General features: G+C 33.8%; 2 protein-coding genes across 2 annotated transcripts in view; one reads left to right on the top strand and one right to left on the bottom strand.

Moving 5' to 3' along the window:
- The window catches only part of LOC138708966 (oxaloacetate tautomerase fahd2, mitochondrial-like), an 81,163-nt gene extending 63,822 nt beyond the window's left edge, over window positions 1–17,341 (bottom strand). The window contains exons 1-2 of the mRNA XM_069839373.1: window positions 16,775–17,341; window positions 1,551–1,767 (exon numbers count right to left, since the gene is read on the bottom strand). Of these exons, the coding sequence (XP_069695474.1) occupies window positions 1,551–1,767; window positions 16,775–17,163 (606 nt within the window). The 5' untranslated portion in view covers window positions 17,164–17,341. The remainder of the gene's footprint in view (window positions 1–1,550; window positions 1,768–16,774) is intronic.
- Window positions 1–23,179, top strand: part of LOC138708965 (uncharacterized) — a 267,711-nt gene that overhangs the window by 139,320 nt on the left and 105,212 nt on the right. The gene's annotated exons all lie outside the window — the stretch shown is intronic.

The raw sequence follows: 23,179 nt of genomic DNA, 5'->3' as shown, positions 1-23,179 counted from the left end.
TTATACATATATAACAGTTGCCAAAGTAGATAAAAGTTCAGTCAGGTATAAACAACTGTGGCGATTCAAGGCTGCTTGACGTCGGGACTTCGGGAGTGATCAATCTCGGCGTCTCGAAACACTCACAAAGTCTTTACGTCATCGACGCGACGTAGGCTATAGAACATTGTCGTGCGGGTTTTCGGCTTTGCGGGCGCTGTTAGTCTTGCTTTCTCGATCGTTGTTCATCTCTAGTATTTACTTTGTTGATATTGTACTGCGTGTTCAATTCAAAGTGTGTCATGGCTCGCTGTATGCCGTCATGTGGCTAGCCGATGAGCCTAGAGAATTCAATCTTCCTACACTCCCGCAGAGGCGTATTACCTATGTGCCAGAGAAGTTGCCTGGCAAGTATGGCGTTCATTCAAAAGAGTACTTACCGATACGTACCGTAACGGCGGTAGTGGCAGGAATGTGAACTGTTTGGAAACACGTACTGAGGTGAGTTTTTTTCCTTACTGTCGGGATATGGGGAGAGGGTTAAGACGATTACTTACGTACAGTATTTGTTGACATTAACTTCGACGATCAACATGGACACGGATCATTTGATTTATGTTGTGGAATGTTGCCGTACGCAACCGATGATAACAAATACCCTGCGTACGACTTACCCGCACAAAACACAGCTCGAAAGAGGTTATGGTAGCACATAATCCGTACAGATCGCCATCTGTTGCTACGACGTTCAGGTTATACCGTATACGTTCTCAAGTTCAGATTGAACGCCTTGATTAATAGGCAACTTCTCTGACATAAAAGCTGAAACTCGCTTCAAATCGCTGACTCACAACAGTGACGCCATAACACACTTTGAAATGAACACCCAGTATGTCATTTTGTTCTCATTAATTTTAATTTATATCCTCTGTTAGTGGGCGGCCGGGTATCTCAGTTGGTAGAGCAGCTGGCTACGGACTGAAAGGTCCGGGGTTCGATCCCAGGTGGTGGCACGGTTTTTTCTCGTTTTCAAACTTTCAGAACGGCCCCGAGGTTCACTCAGCCTCCTATAAAATTGAGTACCGGGTCTTTCCCGGGGGTAAAAGGCGGTCAGAGCGTGGTGCCGACCACACCACCTCATTCTAGTCCCGAGGTCATGGAAAGCATGGGGCTCTACCTCCATGCCCCCCAAGTGCCTTCATGGCATGTTACGGGGATACCTTTACCTTTTTTTTTACCTTTATCCTCTGTTAGTATTGTATTTATTTATTTTCTTATCATTTATATCCATTGCATTTTATATTCATTTAATATTTGGTCTTTTTTGTATTCTTGTCTTTTGTACTGCCTTGTATTGTGATGAACTTTAATTGGCGTCTGGCTGTTGTGCAGCACATAAATATTAATAAATAAATAAATTTATTATTATTATTATTATTATTATTATTATTACAGCTAATTTCGATTAATGAGATTCACAGTTATTTCAATTGATTTAAGAAACCACTCAAAAATCAATGCACCATCTGCCCTTTTCCTGTAAAATAAAATATTAAAAAACGGGTAATTACATTTGTGACTGACGGATGTTTGATTTCAGCATTGGGTCCGACAATGCAGCTGCTCCACTTGGAAAAGAAGACAGGTTCCTCTGGGAAGGGCCGCTTTTGTTCCTCACAATGGCCTCTGTAGTTCAGACCCACACACACGATTTTGTCTGGAGATGTTACAGGTGGCAGAAGACGGACTTCGGAGAGAGGAATCAAAGATTTGGCTTCTGCTACCACTCTGTATAAAGCATTAGTTTATAGCTGTAACAAAACTATTGCACAAGAAATACTACACTTGTTGCATACATCCAATTTTAACTCTCATCCTGTTGACTCAATGTACTTGGTTTGTAGTTCTCACTTTCAGTGTTTATGATAAGTAGGGCTAGGATTTTGGTAACCTATAAATCATGAAAGAATGTCCAAAAAACAATGCATTTATGACCTAAAAATCTTTTAAAAATGTCCTAAAAACTGATCTTACATAATTGGCTTACAAGGAGAGGACACGCTCTGTATATCACCGAATTAAATCAGATTTTGTGACATGAAAGTACAAGACACACTGTTTAAAGTCATACCTGGTATGGGTGGCCAATGACCCCTCGTTTTGGAAATATTGGCTATTGTTTATGACATACTTCCGTTAGGTGCCTAATAGGGAAGCATTAGTCTGGGTAAAGGCGTAGCTTATGTGGTTGGATGCTGAATTGTCATCCAGGCAACCCGAGTTCGAATCTTAATGCCTTCTCGTTTTTTAAAGCTTGATATTATTATTATTATTATTATTATTATTATTATTATTATTATTATTATTATTATTATTATTATTATTTTAATTCACTTTCAGTTGTCAGTTCCTATATTCAAAGCCATGTTAAATATGCGTGGTATGCATCAAAATTGATAAACGAACGAGAAGTGTTTGTGAATGTGAAGGATGTCTGTTTCGCAGCAGAAGTGCGGAAAAATGTGTGTGACTGTGGACAACCTTCTTTCATTTGCTGTGCATGATGCAGTAAATATGTATGTTTTCTGTGTTTTTATGACATCATAATGAATCCGGTACAAAATGAAATGGAATACCTGCTACAGAAATAGAACAGACGACAGTGACACATCTCACCTTCCTACGTGAGCAGTATTTCATTGTTTATCCTTTACAATACAATGTTAGTTAATTAGTAATTTGTTTAAAATATGATGAAGCATTCAATACATTGAGAAATGTGATACAGGTATGTAAATCGCTAACTGTGATCACAATATTAATCATTATTAAAAGAAAAAAATATAGAACCAGTTAAGATTCGAACTCAGGTTGCCTGGATAACAACTCAGCATCCAACCATATGAGCTACGCCTTACACAGTCTAATGCTTCCCTATTGAGCACCTAACGGAAATATGTCACAAACAATAGCCAATATTTCCAAAACGAGGGATCATTGGCCACTCATACCAGGTATGACTTTAAACAGTACATCTTGTACTTTCATCTCACACAATCTTATTCTATTCGGTGATATACAGAGCGTGTCCTCTCCTTGTTAGTAGGAAAAGAGGTTTTGTACTAAATATTTAGACTAGTAATTAAATTAAATTTTACGTAATTTTTTCCCTAAGTAGTACACTTTAATGATTTTACCTGATGTAATGTCCATGTATGATCGTTTACCTCTGCGTCGGCATGTGAACGTGAGGTCAGCAGTCGGCTGGTCGGTCTTGACCCTTCATGGGCTGTAGCAGCATGGATTTATTTTACTTTTAGTTTCCATGTAGTCTACCATAAGGACACTCTTATCCGGAATTAGCAGGTATAGAGGAGTCTATATTGAAGGGTGGTTGGACTGATCCATTACATGGGGTGTACTACGTTAAAATGGTAATATTTGTGTAGAAAAACGAGTAACTATTATACAAAATAATGGGTATTAATGGACAAAATATGTAAAGAAAATATCAAAGCAAATAAACATTATTTTACATTAATAATGGGGATTTATGCCCAAAATTAAATGAAAATGCCTAAAAAATGACCGAATAAAATAAAAGATGCTCTTATGAGTTGAAACAGACAAAAGATGCAAAAAAAATGCCCTAACAATTATGTTTTAAAACACTCAGTTTATCACATAACATATAAATATTAAAGCAGCTATGTTTCTGGCTTAATATAAAAAAGATGCAATTTCATCAAAATCCTAGCCCTAATGATAAGTATAACCTTGAATTCATGACTAAACTAGGAGAAAAGTTTCAGTAGAAAACATGTGAAGTCCTGTGTCTCTTTCTTTCATAATTTAATAGGTATCCGTACCGTAAACTGGGGTAAACTTGACCACTGGGGTAAACTTGACCACAAAAAAAATTAAGTCATGATATTAGTCCTAATTGTGACTTACAATTATAAAAAGAACACTTAACAAATAAAGCAAAAATAATTAACTTTAAAAATTATTCAGAGCATCTTATATGATTTAAATCTTCTTTCTTCTGTTTACTCCAGCGGTCAAGTTTACCCCATTTTACGCTACTTGGACAGAAATTATAGTTCGATACTAACTCCTGTAACTACGGAAATTTCTCAGAATGGCAAGTTCATTATAATGAGGAATAGTGAAATGGAAATAAATAATGACCAAAGAAGATATTTATAACCAGGAAGTACATGCGGTGGTTACATAATCACACAGTTGGATACTACGACGATTTGGTATAATTTCCCTTTTGGTTGGCAGGTGTCGAGTCTTTACTTGCACGGAACCACTTAGCCTATTTGAATTGGTGAATTGCCATATGCAGAACGAATGGCATCAGATGAAATGGAAGTACTCGAAGTGAATAATTTGTGATTTCAGATATACACATTAATATTATTAATATTGAAGTTATAATTGTGATCGAGTTTAATAATTTAATTTAATTTAGGTATGACTATCATTACTATTATTATTATTATTATTATTATTATTATTACATAATTATTTTATTGGTGTTGTGAAGATGAAAAGAACTGTCATTGTATTATATTAATTATGTATTATATTGTCTTGTATTGTAGTATTGTATTGCTTTGTATTGTATTGTATTGTATTAATTATGTTATATTCATAGCATTGTAGTAATTTTCTATCATACTGGTTGAGTGGAAGAGAAGGCCGAATGGCCTTAACTCTGCCCGTTAAAATAAACCATTATTATTATTATTATTATTATTATTATTATTATTATTTAGAAGATGTAGAACACGAGCATTAGACAGGAGTGATTGGTCGGATGTTCTGAGGGAGGCTAAGGCTAAACTATAAGGGCCGTAATGCCAATAATGATGAGGATGATGATGATGATATTATTATTATTATTATTATTATTATTATTATTATCCCTCTGACAGGTTCCGACTGATATGTACAGTAGTGGCAAAAAAACCGGACCGACGGAATAATCAAAGTCCCCGAAATAAGCCACTGCGCATGCCACGCCCGCATTCACAAGATAGCGAGTAATATATTGAAATTGTAGTTTCGACTGCTGACGTAGCCCATTTCGAAAGCCATTAGTAAATAAGCTGGCCAAATTCATGTTCTGGGAATAATAAGTTAATTAAGTAGTAAAATATCGCTGCAATCGAAAAGTATTGGGAATAAATTTGAATAAGGAAAAAAAAAAAGTTTCGTTTCCAGGCAGGATTCGAACCACGAAAGTCTTAGTTACCAGTCTATCGTGCTGTCACTGTGAACAAGGCTCTGAAATCACCTACAAGGGTCGGCCCGGTTTTTTTTTGCCACTACTGTACATCTATTATCAGGCAGTACATCTCACTTGAAGATGTGTGTCAGAGGAAGAACAATTGTTGCTAAAGAAGCTGGAATGTCAAGTGGAAAAAAACTAACACTTCCAACATGTTCTTCTGTTTGAGTTTAATAGAGAAGAAAAAAGGCAGCGGAGGGGGCTCGAAGCATTCGTATTGTGTATGGAGAGAACGCCATCGGAGAAAGCACTGCAAGAAAATGTTCTGTCGTTTCAAAGAAGACCACTTTGACTTGAATAATTGGCCACGTTCGAAGACCATCGGGTTTTGACGAGACTTTCTGAACGCTTTAATCCATGACGGTCCACGTCAGTCAACCCGAGAATTTGGCAGATGTGATGAACTGTGACCAGTCAACCATCGTGCGACATTTACATTCCACGGGCAAGGTAAAAAAAATAGGGTGTATGGGTACCACATGCTTTAAGTGAAAATACAGAAATGAGAGTGTGATCATTTGCTTCTCTGCTTAGTCTACTCGTCATCGATTAGTTTGTGAACAACAGTGACTATTCCTGTCCAAAATTGTTACTGGTGTCGAAAAATAGTGCCTTCAAAAAAAGAAAGGAATGGCTGAGCCCTAACAAAAAAAAAAAAAAAAAAAACAACAACCATACAAAAGTTAGTATCCATTTTACATAAGATAATATGCGTCTGGCGAGTTAAAGAAGGCGTCGTGTATTGCAAATTGCTTCCAGGCATGTAGTCATAATTGCTGACATTTACTGTCAATAACTCAAGCAACTTGCAGTCGCAATTGAAGAATAACGACCGTGAAGACTGTATCTAGTGCTGCTGCAACACGATAATGCACGTCCACTCTCTGCTAGCATGATGAAAGCAACTATCCAGGAGTTTGGTTGGGAGGTGATTCTACATTTCACATACTCTCCCGATCTTGCACCCTCAGATTTCCACAATTTTTGTTGTTTCCAACAATATCAAGGGAACTCCTTTGATTACGAAGATGCTTTACAAACTTGATTTCACGACTTCTTTAACTCCAAACTAGCAGATTTCTTTAGACGTGAAATAAAAAAACTACCCCAGCGTTAAAAGTAGAGTCATAGAAAATGTGGAGGAATATATTACTGATTAATTTCTGTCTTCTATTCAACTCAAAAACTTCTGTCACAGCGAAAAACGCTACTAACTTTTACATCAACCCAATAAAATAGTAATATACGTTACAAGAGCAGTATGTTGACATACTGCTCGTGTATCGTACATTATTTTGTGCGAAGATCGTTTATTACATACCTGAAAGACGAATTTCTAATTAGTTGCAATGAAATCTCCATCTTTGTTTCTGTTTAATGACGGCAACTTCGGAAAACCAATATATCTTTCTTCAACATTGTTGCTATAACATGTTTTCTGTGTTTAATATACTCCAGCAGGCCGTGATATACGTCTGTCTTTTTTTTTCCTCCAGTCTATAAATGCGAACTTAAAACAAACGGTAAGGTTATGTAATTATTTATTTTTCATTTTAATATTTTAACAATATTATTTATATAACATATTGCAGTAATAACATCCGCATCTGGAATCTTGTTGATTTTTTCACGGCTTCCTTAATGTTACTTGTATCAGGAATGCAATAAGTTTCGTGGAGTAGTAGACTTTACTTAATTTTTTCAAATATTTAAAAACAATAATTAACATTGCAATTTAGGTGAAATTGCAGTGGTAAGTTTCCAATTTATAATTATTACTATGTTAAACGTCGCTAAAAATAATATGTTAAAAGCCTAAAGCAGTAAAATGAATGTCGCGCTTAAGGGGTAAGAAGAGGGAAATTATGTGTGTTACGTTGAGAATACTGAATGTGGTATTTCACACTTACCGCGTATTGGTTCTGTGCGGAAAACAAGCAAATACGCACGATCTCGCACAAAAGGTATGTGCGTGTGTATCCAATGGCTACCCACTTCACTTGTGTGATTCGAGTTCCGCATATTGCGGATAGATGGGATGATTGTGACCCATTTTCAAGTTGCACACCACTTGGCCGGGTCACGCTATGCATGATATGTATCTGTGGAGAGTTATGTCATGTACTAGGGTGAGTGTAACTTATGTGTAAGTGTTCGTACTGTATAAGTATAGTGTAGAAATGAGTAAGGATGATGATGATTATTATTATCATGTTTTATTTAACGACGCTCGCAACTGCAGAGGTTATATCAGCGTCGCCGGATGTGCTGGAATTTTGTCCCGCAGGAGTTCTTTTACATGCCAGTAAACCTACTAACATGAGCCTGTCGCATTTAAGCACACTTAAATGCCACTGGCCTGGCCCGGGATCGAACCCGCAACCTTGGGCATAGAAGGCCAGCGCTATACCAACTCGCCAACCAGGTCGATAAGGATGATGATGAAGATGAGGAAGAAAGATGGGGAAACTCGGTGCCGGCACGTAGCTTACTCTTGTCGAGTAGTAGGCCTATCGTACCAAGAGGGACGCCAGGCTTAACGTCCCCATCCGACGGACGAATCACTATCAACAGTGACATATGCCTTCTCTTTATATGCACTGTGGAGAGGTTTGGGATTTAACCCAGGCATATTGGTGCACAATCTAGTGATTAAAAGTTGTATACCGCCACCTCTCCTAGACCCGAGAAAGAAAAATTTTACATTAAAATTTCTAACCCCACTGGGAATCGAACCCGGACCAGGTAGTTTGGAAACAAACACGCTACCACAGAACCAAATCGGCGGACTAACAGAAAGAGGTCAATCAGTTGTTGATATGACATGCCCGAAGTACGACGAGCGTTACAGTATTGATTATTACGGCCTTTGCGTGAAATCTCGAGTCAGTGAAGACAGCAACGAGACAGTTTTATAAGAAATTCTCTAACAATGCCATTCACAACAGAAACTGTTACATCATGTGCTAACAAAAGGAAGAGAGATGAAATATGAAACATATCCACCTCCGGGCTCATGAGTCACGTCCTTCGATTTGTATCCGCGTACTATAGAAGAGCTTTCAACAACATTACGGAAGATGTTTCTTTCGTATGCCCCCAATAGTGTAAATCCGAACTTTATCAGGAGGTAAGTAATGCCTAGATGGAGGTATGAGAACAATACTAACAATTCCCATGAAGTGACTAAATGATGATGTCAATGTACTCTAAAAAAAATCCAACCTCCCCTGATTTTATACTAAGAATTATGCCGCCATGTTTCGCAGGCGGAGCGATGGTCGTCGTTAGTAATAATCAGTCTACTTGCAACGCAGCTTAAAAATGACAACGCATAATCGAATACGATCATGAAAATTTTCACAATGTTTGATGGCGTTTGCTGTACAATAATCATTTCTCATTTGTATTCTAAAATCAAAGCAACGTTGCCTGAATTATTATGGCATCCATCGCTGTGGAGTAAAGGTTAGCATGCCTGACCATGTAAGCGGGCCTGGGTTCAAATCCTGGTTGGGAAAGTTATCTGGCTGAGGTTTTTCCGGGGTTTTCCCTCAACCTATTACGAGCAAATGCTGACTAACTTTCGGCGCTTGAACCTGGACCAGAGCCAGCTACAACAAAGCCGGAGCATTGAGTCGGCAACACTGTAATTAACTATCAAGCGGAGGCCTACGGTACAAAAGCACGTGTTTATGTTAATGTCGATTTTCAATGTAAATTAATGTTATAACAAATGTGTGTCGATGAAATTGGCGATAAAAGCAAGACAACAAATGAAAATAAAATGGTTGCACTCTGACAATTTTTACGGTTGATGACAAAGTTTTTTATTTTCATAATTTACATTCTAAATATTAAATACTGTATAAACTACATTTTTATAGTGTTATTGTGGTTTGTGGTGTATCCGAATTCTAGCCAAATTGTTGGGTCTCGCCTGCTACATATATCAATAAAGTTACGCCGTTGATTTTCAAGTTCATTGGAAACAGCTGTTTTGTGATCCCATAAATGTTGCAGGTTTGTTGAAGATTCGGAATGCCTGCTATACGTCACTACTATCTATCATTTGTAAATGCATATACTCGCTTTGTTGGTTTTCAAGGTTTGTTTATTAATATTTTTTCTGTACCGGTAATAAATTAGTTACTTTAATTTTGTGTAAAATGATTCGTAGGCCTACTTAGAGAATATTGAAGTCATTATTTGTAGAATTAAAAGAGAAACCGTTTTCAAGTTGGACGTATGAAACAAAATGTCCATACAAAGATAGAAGATCGACGCCATATTTACATATTATTTTGATAGAAAAACCGATAAACATCTGCTCTATAAAAAGATACAGGGTAAGCAGATTTTTTCAGCCTACTCAGTATTTACACTTTTAGCTTCGTCACGTAAGTACATTATTGCCTTATTTTGTTTTAACCGTGGTAAAAATGCATAATGTAATAATTTTCAGAAGACTTATAGTGCAGATGCATATTAACACGACCAGCTGAGAATAAATTGCACAACAAACTCCGATGTTTTCACACAGAGTTACAGTTTTTTATCATTAATTGGCCGACGACGTAGAGTGAACAAACTTTCTTGATGTTTTTCTTTGTTGATCCTTCTTTAACAATAACAAGTTCTAACTATCTAATTATGCAGATATTATATGAGAAATGGAGGGGGCCTTTCAAGTGTATTTTCACATTGTTCATACTTTCTTCAACAACGGCATATGCGGTACAACAAACTGCCGATCAAAAGAAGATTAAAAGATAATTTTATATACAATTGTAAGAGTAAACAAATATCCGAAATTCCATAACCACAATTAATAGACTATATCAAGTACAATATCGGTTATTGTAATTCTTGAATTATACATTTTTGTATGCTTATTTCCTAATTTTTCCTTCAGGTATAAAATACATTTTAAACAGTAGCCCTATTTTGTTACGTATCTCCAAATCCACACTAAATTAAAAGCTTTTTTATGCCAATTTTCTTTATAATATAAAGTTTCGTAAGGTTCAAACAAAACAAATTCATGACGCGAAAGCCCAGGGAGAGCCACCTGCCGGCCTAAAGGTCACATGCCTCAACGAAGACGATCATCCAACAAGTATAGGGATAACATTTGGTAAGCACGATGATCTCCACAACCCCTCAACCATCGTAGCTGGCTTGCAAAACCAAATTTTCTTACTTAGTATAGTCCTCAGAATTCTAAGTAGGCACTAGTCCCATCCACTGGCCGAAATTTCAAAATAAAATTACCCTCCCCCCCTCCTTTTCGTGAAGACTCGACTGAGTCACCTCAATGACACCTCAGATCATGTGGCTACGATGTGTGACTTTTAAGATTCAAATATGGGCAAAAATGATGTAAAATGTTAACTTTAATATTCATTTTTTTGGAACATCAAAAAAGATAGTTGAAGTTATGGCAAATTATGAAAATGAATGTAATTTTAAGTGATTTTACTCAATAACAAATATTTCATTAACATATTAAAATCGTATCCTTTTCACTCTTCAATTGGAAGACGACAATGTGAGAAATAAGACAAATGTTGTTCCTTCCTTCTCCCCCCTCCCCCCGAATGGCAGGGCCCATAAGTAGTTGTTAACAAAATGCTCTCTAGACACAGAAATCAGTGTGCTAAAATAAGACATAGCTAATTTTGGATGCCTATTACACACAATAACATTTTTAGGCACTTTCACAATATGATACAACTTGCTTATTACAAGAAATAAAAATAGGACAGATGTTTAACAATTATGTGTAAACATTAGACCAGATTAGGTAAAATAAAATTTAATGACTGCAGAACAAAGAAGGTAAACTGATTTATTTAGAAGTATGACAAAAATACACCTAACCATAACACATTTGAGGAAGGTTTAGATGGAAGGGTTATATAAATTTTGATAAAAATCATTAACCATACATAAGTTTTATTTATATTCTCTTTAAAATTATTGCATCACTATTTTTTGTTGCGGTAAGCGTTTACATTAATGGATTAAAATTATGAATGAATGTGAAAATACTTTCTATAGTAAGCCTACTCTTATTACTGTAAGATTGTCTTTTATATACTCCTATCTTTCTGGGTCTCGTGTTTACCTCTGCTGATCCTGTTTATTAATGCTGTCACTTTATTTTGGTTCCCATTGTTTAGTCTTAGTCTCTATGAAAGCCTTCAGTCTGTAGTCATCATTCGTTTGGTAACTTCTGTAAACAACTACGTATCTCGTTAGATATACAAACCTGCTTGAGAATTTCCTTTACAAACTTAACTTAATACTTCTTCAAGGTTAAGCTAAGAAATGTGAAAAGTTACAGCTGCCAGTAAAGGAGGCATTAACATATTACGAAATTGATTAAATGTGTTTATAGTTCTAGGTCAAAAGGTTACATTAATAAATAAATTTTTATTAATTAGTATTTTCTTGAATATTCTGCAAAATGTTACCAAGAAAATAAATGTAATAAAAATAAAACCTTTCACCAAATTATAAAAACAACTATCTCCAATTTCTAAAGCAGTTCTAGCTTTAAAATAAATTGCCTGGTTTTCTCTTTTTAGTGTTTTGATCATGGAAAATATTCCAGAAAATTGTTCCTCAAGGCAACATTTTAAATTAAAAGTAAACAATATTTGTCAAGTCTAATAGTTTTAGAATAATTGTAAATTAATGAAAAATAATCAACATTTCTCTCCCTTCCTCGTCACTTCTGCATTAGGTACTAATATGTCTCAAACTGCTTTCAGCTGACGTAGATGACACAATATTAGGGCTCTATACTACGTATATGTTAATATTTCAACAACTTAGATTTATAACAGCTATTCATGGTACACATAAGTAAGAATTCCAATCAATTGTAGCATCAAAGTTTTTTGGGATGGGGGGGGAGGGGAGGTGCATTCGGATGACAAGAACATAACTGTCTTCATGGCAGTAGATTATTACTCATCAAGACAAAGGTTTCTTACATTACATATTGAGAATGACTAGCTTACAATTCATTTTCCATTTTGCACACTACTTACATTCTGACATTAATAAAAATCTGATACTAGTCATGGAAGTATGAGTAGTGCTGTCATGGGGGCCAAACAGGGCCATACCCATATGGAAACCTAGAATTTTTTAATTAATCATATTGGGAAGAGAAAATTTTTTCATATAAAGCCATACAGCATATGGTAACTTACAATTTTTTAATAAATCTTATGAGGAAGAGAAAATTTGTTTCATATGGAGCCATACACATTTCGGAAACTAACTTTTTAATAAATCATATGAGGAAGAGAAAATTTTTTTCATATGGAGCCATACAGCATATGGAAACCTATAATTTTTTAATAAAGCATATGGCGAAGAGAAAATTTGCTACATATGGAGCCATACAGCATATAGGAACCTACAATTTTTAATGAATCGTATTGAGAAGAGAATTCTTTTTTCATACGGAGCCATACAGCATATGGGAATCTAGAATTTTTTAATAAATCATATGGGGAAGAGAAAATTTGTTTCATATGGAGCCATACAGCATATGGGAATCTAGAATTTTTTAATAAATCATATGGGGAAGAGAAAATTTGTTTCATATGGAGCCATACAGCATATGGGAACCTAGAATTTTTTAATAAATCATATGGGGAAGAGAAAATTTGTTTCATATGGAGCCATACAGCATATGGGAATCTAGAATTTTTTAATAAATCATATGGGGAAGAGAAAATTTGTTTCATATGGAGCCATACAGCATATGGGAATCTAGAATTTTTTAATAAATCATATGGGGAAGAGAAAATTTGTTTCATATGGAGCCATACAGCATATGGGAACCTAGAATTTTTTAATAAATCATATGGGGAAGAGAAAATTTGTTTCATATGGAGCCATACAGCATATGGGAATCTAGAATTTTTTAATAAATCATATGGGGAAGAGAAAATTTGTTTCATATGGAGCCATACAGCATATGGGAATCTAGAATTTTTTAATAAATCATATGGGGAAGAGAAAATTTGTTTCATATGGAGCCATACAGCATATGGGAACCTAGAATTTTTTAATAAATCATATGGGGAAGAGAAAATTTGTTTCATATGGAGCCATACAGCATATGGGAATCTAGAATTTTTTAATAAATCATATGGGGAAGAGAAAATTTGTTTCATATGGAGCCATACAGCATATGGGAATCTAGAATTTTTTAATAAATCATATGGGGAAGAGAAAATTTGTTTCATATGGAGCCATACAGCATATGGGAATCTAGAATTTTTTAATAAATCATATGGGGAAGAGAAAATTTGTTTCATATGGAGCCATACAGCATATGGGAATCTAGAATTTTTTAATAAATCATATGGGGAAGAGAAAATTTGTTTCATATGGAGCCATACAGCATATGGGAATCTAGAATTTTTTAATAAATCATATGGGGAAGAGAAAATTTGTTTCATATGGAGCCATACAGCATATGAGAATCTAGAATTTTTTAATAAATCATATGGGGAAGAGAAAATTTGTTTCATATGGAGCCATACAGCATATGGGAAACTAGAATTTTTAATGAATCGTATGGAGAAGAGAATTTTTTTTTTCATACATATGGGAACCTACAATTTTTTAACGAATTGTATGGGGAAGAGAAATTTTTTTTTCATACGGAGCCTTTCAGTGTATGGGAACCTACAATTTTTTAATGAATGTATGGGTAATAGAAGATTTTTTTCATATGAAGTCATACAGCGTATGAGAACCTACAATTTTTAATGAATCACAAGGGGAAGGGAAAATGTTTTTCATACACAGCCATAAGACATATGGGAACCTACAATTTTTTAATGAATCACATGGGGAAGGGAAAATGTTTTTCATACACAGCCATAAGACATATGGGAACCTACAATTTTTTAATGAATCACAAGGGAAAGGGAAAATGTTTTTCATACACAGCCATAAGACATATGGGAACCTACAATTTTTAATGAATCACAAGGGGAAGGGAAAATGTTTTTCATACACAGCCATAAGACATATGGGAACCTACAATTTTTAATGAATCACATGGGGAAGGGAAAATGTTTTTCATACACAGCCATAAGACATATGGGAACCTACAATTTTTAATGAATCTCAAGGGGAAGGGAAAATGTTTTTCATACACAGCCATAAGACATATGGGAACCTACAATTTTTTAATGAATCACATGGGGAAGGGAAAATGTTTTTCATACATAGCCATAAGACATATGGGAACCTACAATTTTTTAATGAATCTCATGGGGAAGGGAAAATGTTTTTCATACACAGCCATAAGACATATGGGAACCTACTATTTTTTAATGAATCACAAGGGAAAGGGAAAATGTTTTTCATACACAGCCATAAGACATATGGGAACCTACAATTTTTTAATGAATCACATGGGGAAGGGAAAATGTTTTTCATACACAGCTATAAGACATATGGGAACCTACAATTTTTTAATGAATCACATGGGGAAGGGAAAATGTTTTTCACACACAGCCATAAGACATATGGGAACCTACAATTTTTTAATGAATCACATGGGGAAGGGAAAATGTTTTTCATACACAGCCATAAGACATATAGGAACCTACAATTTTTTAATGAATCACATGGGGAAGGGAAAATGTTTTTCATACACAGCCATAAGACATATGGGAACTTACAATTTTTTAATAAATCATATTGCGATGAGAAAATTTTTTTCCATTTGGAGCCATATTGCCTGTGGAAACCTACAATTCTTTAATGAATTGTATGAAGAGAAAAATTTTTATGAAGCCATATGATATGGGGAAGAGAACATTTTTTCATACAGAGCCATATAACATATAGGTGCCTAAGCTTTGTAAACGGAGATCTGTAATCTTAGATAATCTTTGCTGTTTCTAAAAAAATTACCGTGACAGCACTAAGTATGAGTAATTTGAATTTGAAGTGTTCTGAAACAAGCATCTGTAGAATGGGGGGCACAATTTAATTTTAAGAATACATCAGCCCACCTAAGACCACCTGCTGATACCACCCTTGGTTCCAATATTTTAAACTGGCTTTAAATTGTTAACATGTATATATTTTGGTTCAATTTCCATTTCATTTTATTTAAACATCTGCAGGCTTCATTATTAACTTGTAGAAGAACATTCCTGTGTGCAATATAGTTCCTGAATCTATTCCATTCCAGATCATAGTGTGGAAACAGTATTTTGACAATATAAATACCAGTGTACAATTAGGCATACCATTTGTTGATAGTGGTTCCAGATACGAGTTTGGAAGGCTAGAGATTCAATTTCTCAGTCAGGCTATCATGTCTTGTGGTTTTTTTTATTTGTTTATTTTACTTTCTCCAACCAAAGTTCAGGGATGTGTGCTAATGTGAAACTAATTTTGCCAGTTCCTTCTTATTCGCTAATCAATACTATATTATCAATTCAAATAAGCTAAGTAACTTCCTGTTATGTCTTTGTGAGAACAACTGCATGTACATAAAACTCCTTGGTCATAAAATTAACATTTGTATATTTATTTATTCTGCTCAAAATGGTCATGCTTAAAAAAAAAAAGTAAAACACACAGGCTTCGCACATAACCTAACGAATATTCAATTGATAGTTTTACCACAGTCTAATATATAGTCACGAAGCTTGAGTTGTGAGGGTGCTAGGAACAATAGACTGTGCGGGTACTATTTTCCATTGTCTGTAATGAGGTGATAGTAGCGATCCTAGTGGTTAGCAACTATTTATGGATGCATATTTACTACATATTGAGCTTCGTGACTGTATATACTAGTCTGTGGTCTCACTGCTACTTACAAAGAAGTAAACAAACAAAATGTGTAAAAACATAGTCTACCTATATTCCTTCACCATGTGTTAATTTAACATAAGGTATGTAATGATTTTTACAATGTATAGGTACAATATAATGCAATAAAACACACACCAGTTTATATATTTTAACATAGGGTATTTTTATCAAATTACAAACTGGTTGATATTCTCTAAAGCATATTTAGACCATCTCTGTTTGATGGTGTTGTAGCTATAATCATTTTAAAGCAAACTTTTGATGTGAAGCTGAAAAAAATTCTATACGTGTATCTATAATAGACCTATAACTCAAAACGTAATTATATAGTTATGTCAACATTCGATTTACGTTGACTAATACAGTTGAGCCGGCATATTATATCAGTAGCTATATGTTAACAAAATATTTCGATCAACAAGGTGCAACGTTAAGGCACGCAACGGCGTCCTTATTACTGAGCACCCTATACACTGCAAAATGAGCGTACACATTCAATTATCCTACGCACCAATGCGAAAAGGACATGTTCGTGTTGCACGATACACACTTTTCTCTCTGGAGACGTCTCCAGCAACAGATACAACAATGTTTGTATAGGACCTAGTCTTACAGACTTACCTCTTTGCTTTCTCCAAGATACCATTTCCTGTCTTCAAGAATGGTACCAAACCGTTGGGAATTGAAGAATCCACACCGCTGATATCAATTATGTCACCGTCTTGTGTCAACTGTACACCCAGTCTTTGAGGTCCTCCATTTGTGCCAGAAAATTGTACAAATCTCATCCTTAAGGACGAATTAGTAGAAAAATTCCTACTCAAAACACCGTTATTAAAATGTGACGAAAATAATTCTCGGTTTCTGCTGTAACAGAGAGAAGAAATTCCACTTGGCGCTGTCGTTATCTTATCATATTTATTTGAAATGTAAATAGAGCTTTTATTTTCACGCGCTACTTTTTGTACAATGTTCTGTACTAAGACTCTGCATTTTCTTCTAATAGGCATGTTGCTATTCCCACAAATTCCGGTACACAATCTATGTTTGAACAGGACTCGTGTGAGACTACTGCCTCCTGCTTTATGTCAACTGCACGCACGCACTACGAAGGACGAATCCGGTCCATAAACAACTTCCAGTCCCATCCAGTAGTGACAGACGAGTGGAGAGACGAATACAGCCGAGAAAGAACGAAATGTCCGAATGTATATATACAGCTCATTACGTCATATTACCAAATGAATTCTGGTCATGGCGCGATTTTTTAAATCTACTTATGTAGGATCACTTTTTACAAATTCTAGCGAACCATTATGTTTGTATGTTTGTATGTATGTATGTATGTATGTATGTATGTATGTATGTATGTATGTATGTATGTATGCATGTATTTATTAACACTGCAATTGGGTATACATCCGGTGGCAGTGATATATAATATACAATAATACCATCACAATAATACAGTAATTACAGCAATAAAAAACAATAAAATAAAAGTAAATTTATTTCTAACTATAAATAAATAGAGGCAATAAACCTAGGACTATAAATAAAAACTATGCTATAATAACGCCTACAATAAGCAAAAGTAAACCTAACTTCATACTTCTATTTTACCCAACTATTACCAATTTAAGTAATTACATATCACCTTAATTAATTACATATCATCTTAATTAATTACATATCACCTTAATTTATTTACATGTCAACTTAATGACATGTAATCTTAATTAATTACATATCACCTTAATTTATTTACATATCTTAATTAGGCTACATATGAACAGCTTAGATAATTACACTGCACCTACAATTACATTTTCAGTTAATATTATGCAAATGCGATATTTTGGTATGCTTTTAAGGGATATCCCCGTTTTTTGGTCAATATTTCTATTTATTTACAAAACGTTCACATCAAAGGTATAGAAATTAGAGATAAACTACTGCACCACATCATCATCTCATTAGATGAACTCATGAGGTTCTGCAGCGAGTATTTCACAAAGCAAGTAACCACAGCAAATCCTTGAGTTGCCGCTAATGCCCGAGTCTTCAAATGTGACAAAAAATAAAGGATATTTTACGTTATTAAAATGTGACGAAAACAACTTTTGATTTCTGCTGAAACGGAAAGAAGAATCTCCACTTAGATTTATCTTTATTATCTTATCTATTTGAATTAGGCCTATACATTCCGTTAGATTTTAACATTTCAGAGTTATCTCGAAAATAATATAATAAAGTTAAAAATTCTTGTTTCTGCGATTTAATAGTTTGGTTTGTCTTAAATAATATTTTTCTTGTAACCTATGCTCTCTGCCTATTAGCTAGTCAGCTCAAATAAATCATAATATTTTGATGTGAAAGAACACAGTAATTTTGCCTATAACCAATGCCTGCCTTCCAGTTCATCTAAAAGCCCATCCATCCACCCACCTGCCTATCAATCTGTTCACCTTGAGTATTAATTCTGATTCTCCTTCTGCAAAATCAAGAAAATTTTTATTAGTCTTAACTAAATGTATACTGGACTACCATTATGGGACTTACAATTTTACTTATTATAGGAGGAAAGGAACTGTCCATCCTAACTCATTATGTCCTAGCTTAGTTGCCTCATGACATGAGTGATGCTTTATTGGTGCCACTTATGAGGTTCCAACCAGTGTTCGAACTATTGACTAAACATACATTTCAGTATTTACAGTATTTGCTACAAAAACGAATAATTAAAATTTGTTTGAAGAAACGTTTCGATTATCCAACTAAATTAATTTATTCTGAATTTAATGTATTTAATATTGAACAAATTTATAAGTATACACTGTTAAAATTTTATCATAAAAATCGTAATAAGTTTGTATTACAGACACACAATTATGACACAAGACGAAATATTAATCCAACATTAGTAGAACCTAAATGTCTCACATCTGCTGGTCTAAAGCATAGCATAAATTTTGGCCCTCGGTTTTACAATGCTTTAACTAAATTACACCCAGAACTTCTAACATGTAACACACTAACATATAACAAGAAAATTAGAAACATGTTAATATCTTCAATTTGATTAAATAAATTTATAGCATATATGTATGAATTAATCCTACTTTTCACGTGCGATATTATTCTTCTCTAGTGTTAATATTATATTATATAATTCCATTGCCGCTGTAATTATATTTTAGTTCCTATTTTATTTTATTTATTTATTTTCATTATTATTATTTCTTTTTATTTTAATATTATATCTGAACTGCGACCGAGCACGAGCGCTGCTCATTCGGTCTCAAATTTTGTTAATACTACTGTATCTTCTTTTTATATTGCTTGTATTATTTTATTTCTATTTCTCTTGTTTGTTTTGTAATTATAGCCTATTCTTTATTCTGTATATTTAAATTTAAATAAAAAATAAATAAATAAAAATAAAATAAACTTAGTATATAAGTTGCAGGATTGATTGCATTTGTTGTTTTTTATTAAATACATAATTCTCACCGGAATTCAATTAAATATTTCTCATTAATTTATTATATAGGTATAGATCTATGCAAGAGATAGTAAATATCAATACCTTAAAAACAATATATTTTACATACTTCAACTCGATAATGAGCTTTGGAATAATATTCTTGGGAAATTCTACAGTTAGTAACAGTACATTCCAAGAAAAAAAAAGAAAAAAAAAAAAGTAACTAGACTAATAGTAGGTGTCAAATCTAAGAAACCATGTACAACCATTTTAAGAAAACTACAAATAATGCCCATGGCTTGTCAGTATATTTTTTCATTAATAAACTTCTTCTTATGTAAACGTGAAAACTTCGTAACTAATTCAAAAGTTCATAGTATAAATACTCGTAAAAAATTACTTTCATACTCCATCGGCAAGTCTATCAAAAAAGAGTGTGTTATATAGCGGTAAAAATGTTTAATAGCCTCCCTATGGATGTAAAAAATCAAACGCAAAACAAAAGATTATTTAAGGCCAAATTAAAGAAGTGCCTAATTTCTCACGCCTTCTATTCTGTAGGTGAATTTATGACATTCAACAACACTGCATGAATATTTCTGTCTTGTATTAAGTATTGGTACTAACTCCTTGTGTTGTACTAATATATTGTAAAACTCTTCTGTATATATTGCAACTAGAGTGGGACTATGAATTAAGACTTTGTAGCACTATTAAGACATTTTTTTACATGTTCCATATTCTAGCTGTGAAGCGATGTATAAATACCATGGAATGTAAATAAATACAATAAAGACTACTCTTAAAAATTTCAAACTGTTATATTTTGACTAGTGGGTCGTTTCTGAAAATAATAATAATAATAATAATAATAATAATAATAATAATAATAATAATAATAATAATAATAATAATAATAATAATAATAATAATCAATACTACACTGAAAGGAATGGTGAATGGGAGAAGAGTTCGGGGTAGAAGAAGATATATCAGATGATAGACGATATTAAGATATATGGATCATATAAAGAGAGATACCTCTGATTGAGGTTATGGCTGATATGTACATCTATTATCAGGCAGTACATCTCACTTGACGGTATGTATCAGGGGAAGAACAATTGTTTGTATGCATCTGAAGTCTGATTAGTGTAATATGTAGCTAGTCGGCGATGTATGCAATGGAGGGGGAAAGAAACTGGCCACCCTACCCTATTATCTCCTGGCCTAGTTGTCTCATAAGTGGTGCCTTGTTGGTATCACTTATGAGGTTCAGACCTGTCTTCGGACAGTTAACTAAACAACAACAACATGAGGAGACAAAGAGAAAGGCAGAAAATAGGAAAGATTGTAAAAAGCTGGGTTTGGAGTGAAAGATTTGCCCTTGGGCAGAACACTAAATGAATTAATTACTACTGCTGCTACTGTTGCCACCACCACCACCACCACCACCACCACCAAGTGAAGGTACACACATTTAATCCATACGTACAAATAGGCTATTTAATGAAGTACAATCTTTTAAAATTAATGTTACCCATTTGGTTCTTACAAAGGATACCGGTATTTAAATTTAAATATTTCGTGATTTCAACAATTTTCATTGGCATATACATTGATTTGAACATAATAAATTGCTCTCCTCCCCTCTTCGGCAGATGTTTTCTCCAAAATTTACAAGTACAATACGGTATACTCATTGCAGAAAGATCGTTTTGGCTCTAAAAGCTCACCAAAATCTGTCTGAGGAATATACGATACAAGAAAACAAGAGAGAATGTTATTACAAGAACTACAGAACACAGAAAAGACTCTACTTACACAGGTACATCATGGGCTTATATTTTCATAACGATGTAATTGATTTCTGTGCCAGAAAAATTTCAGGATTGAGTTCATCTACAAAAAGTGAGATAGAAATTTACTTTTTATTGTGAGTCAATTTCAGATCTTTTAAAAGGGATCATACAATAGCAGTGTTGTAGATCATAAACCTTTCACAAAATATTAAATATCTCAGAGGTAATTCAGTGGATATTTATCATTTTTTTACACAAACATGTGGTATTTGAGCCTCTCACTTGGCATCAACAAATTTATAATAATTATCGTATTAGTTTATTATTTTTATTTGCGCAATTTAAAAGGAAATAATTTGCTGCTACATAAAAAGTATCTCCCCAATCACTTGTCAGATTCTAAGTTTCTTTTTTATTTCTGACTCCAGAAATACAGTGTTAGAGGATGGACAACAGTGGTCTTCGTAAGTTATAAAGTTTATGAACTACATTTTTTTTTATTTTGTCATAAGGAACTTTACATTGTTTATTTAAAATTTATGAAATTATGCTTATATCTCCATGGAAGTAGTTCATCTTCTACAGTTTTACTGGCTACAGATATCCTGAAAATTTGAAACAATTTGAACAATTAGTTCAAGAGGTAACATGTTTTTAGTTTGAGAAATAGCAGCAAATTATTTTCTTTAAATTGCGTAAATAAAAATAATAAACCAATATAATAATAAATTTGTTGATGCCAAATGAGAGGCACAGATACCATTTATTTGTGTATAAAAATTAGAAAGATTCACTGAATTATCTCAGAGATATTTAACATTTTGTGAAAGGTTTACAATCTGCAGTACCGCTACTGTATGATTCTCTCTTAGGGGGAGAGGACGATACTTTTTAAAACCTTTTTCCTATTTGATGTAAAATATTAATTTTTTGCATGTAGAGAGCTCATGGCTACAGCAACTCAACCAAATATAAATATTTTGAAAAAATTATTTGAGAGCCAGATTTGAAAAAAAAAAAATGTACCCAATGGAGGATTTTACTACACTCGATATATCTAAGCCATTTTTTTTAAATAAATTCAAACAGTTTGTTACAATTTATTTGTAAAAGCACGCTCTACAAACTGTCTGTAACAGAATTTTGATATTAGTCCCTACATTTGTAAAATAAACAATTAAAATTTAATAACATTTTTTTTTATTTTCTTTCTTGCAAACAGGCAGACTTATTTTTAAAATGAAATCAATTAGGAAAATTCTGTTAGAGAGAAAAGTTTCCTAGTAGTCTAGAGAATGTGTATTCTAAATTTCATGCATATATCTTTAATAGTTAAAAAATTATATCGATTTTTGTCTGGCAATGTAGTAAAAAAATAAAGTTCCAGAAACAGCAATCAAAGAGGGTGTGATTTAATAATCCAGAGCGCAGGAACTTTAAAAATGGCGTCTCGACGTCCAATAAGAGCACAGATACCCACAAAATGTTATACAATGTATTCCACACACATCACAGAGTATTTTAAAGAAAAATTTGGTTTTGAAAAAAAATGAACTTCCGGAAACAACAAACAAAGGGTGGTATGATTTAAAAATCCAGAGCGCAGGAAGTTTAATAATGGCGTCTCAACATCCGATAAGGGCACAAATACCCGCAAAATATTATACACTGTATTCTACACATATCACAGAGTATTTTAAGGAAAAAAATTTATTTTTTGAAAATTTACTCATTTTT

Source organism: Periplaneta americana, chromosome 11 (genome assembly GCF_040183065.1).
Source record: "Periplaneta americana isolate PAMFEO1 chromosome 11, P.americana_PAMFEO1_priV1, whole genome shotgun sequence".
Taxonomy (NCBI): Eukaryota; Metazoa; Arthropoda; class Insecta; order Blattodea; family Blattidae; genus Periplaneta; species Periplaneta americana.
Note: the sequence above shows the minus strand (reverse complement) of the source record. Positions and strands in the feature narration are given on the sequence as shown.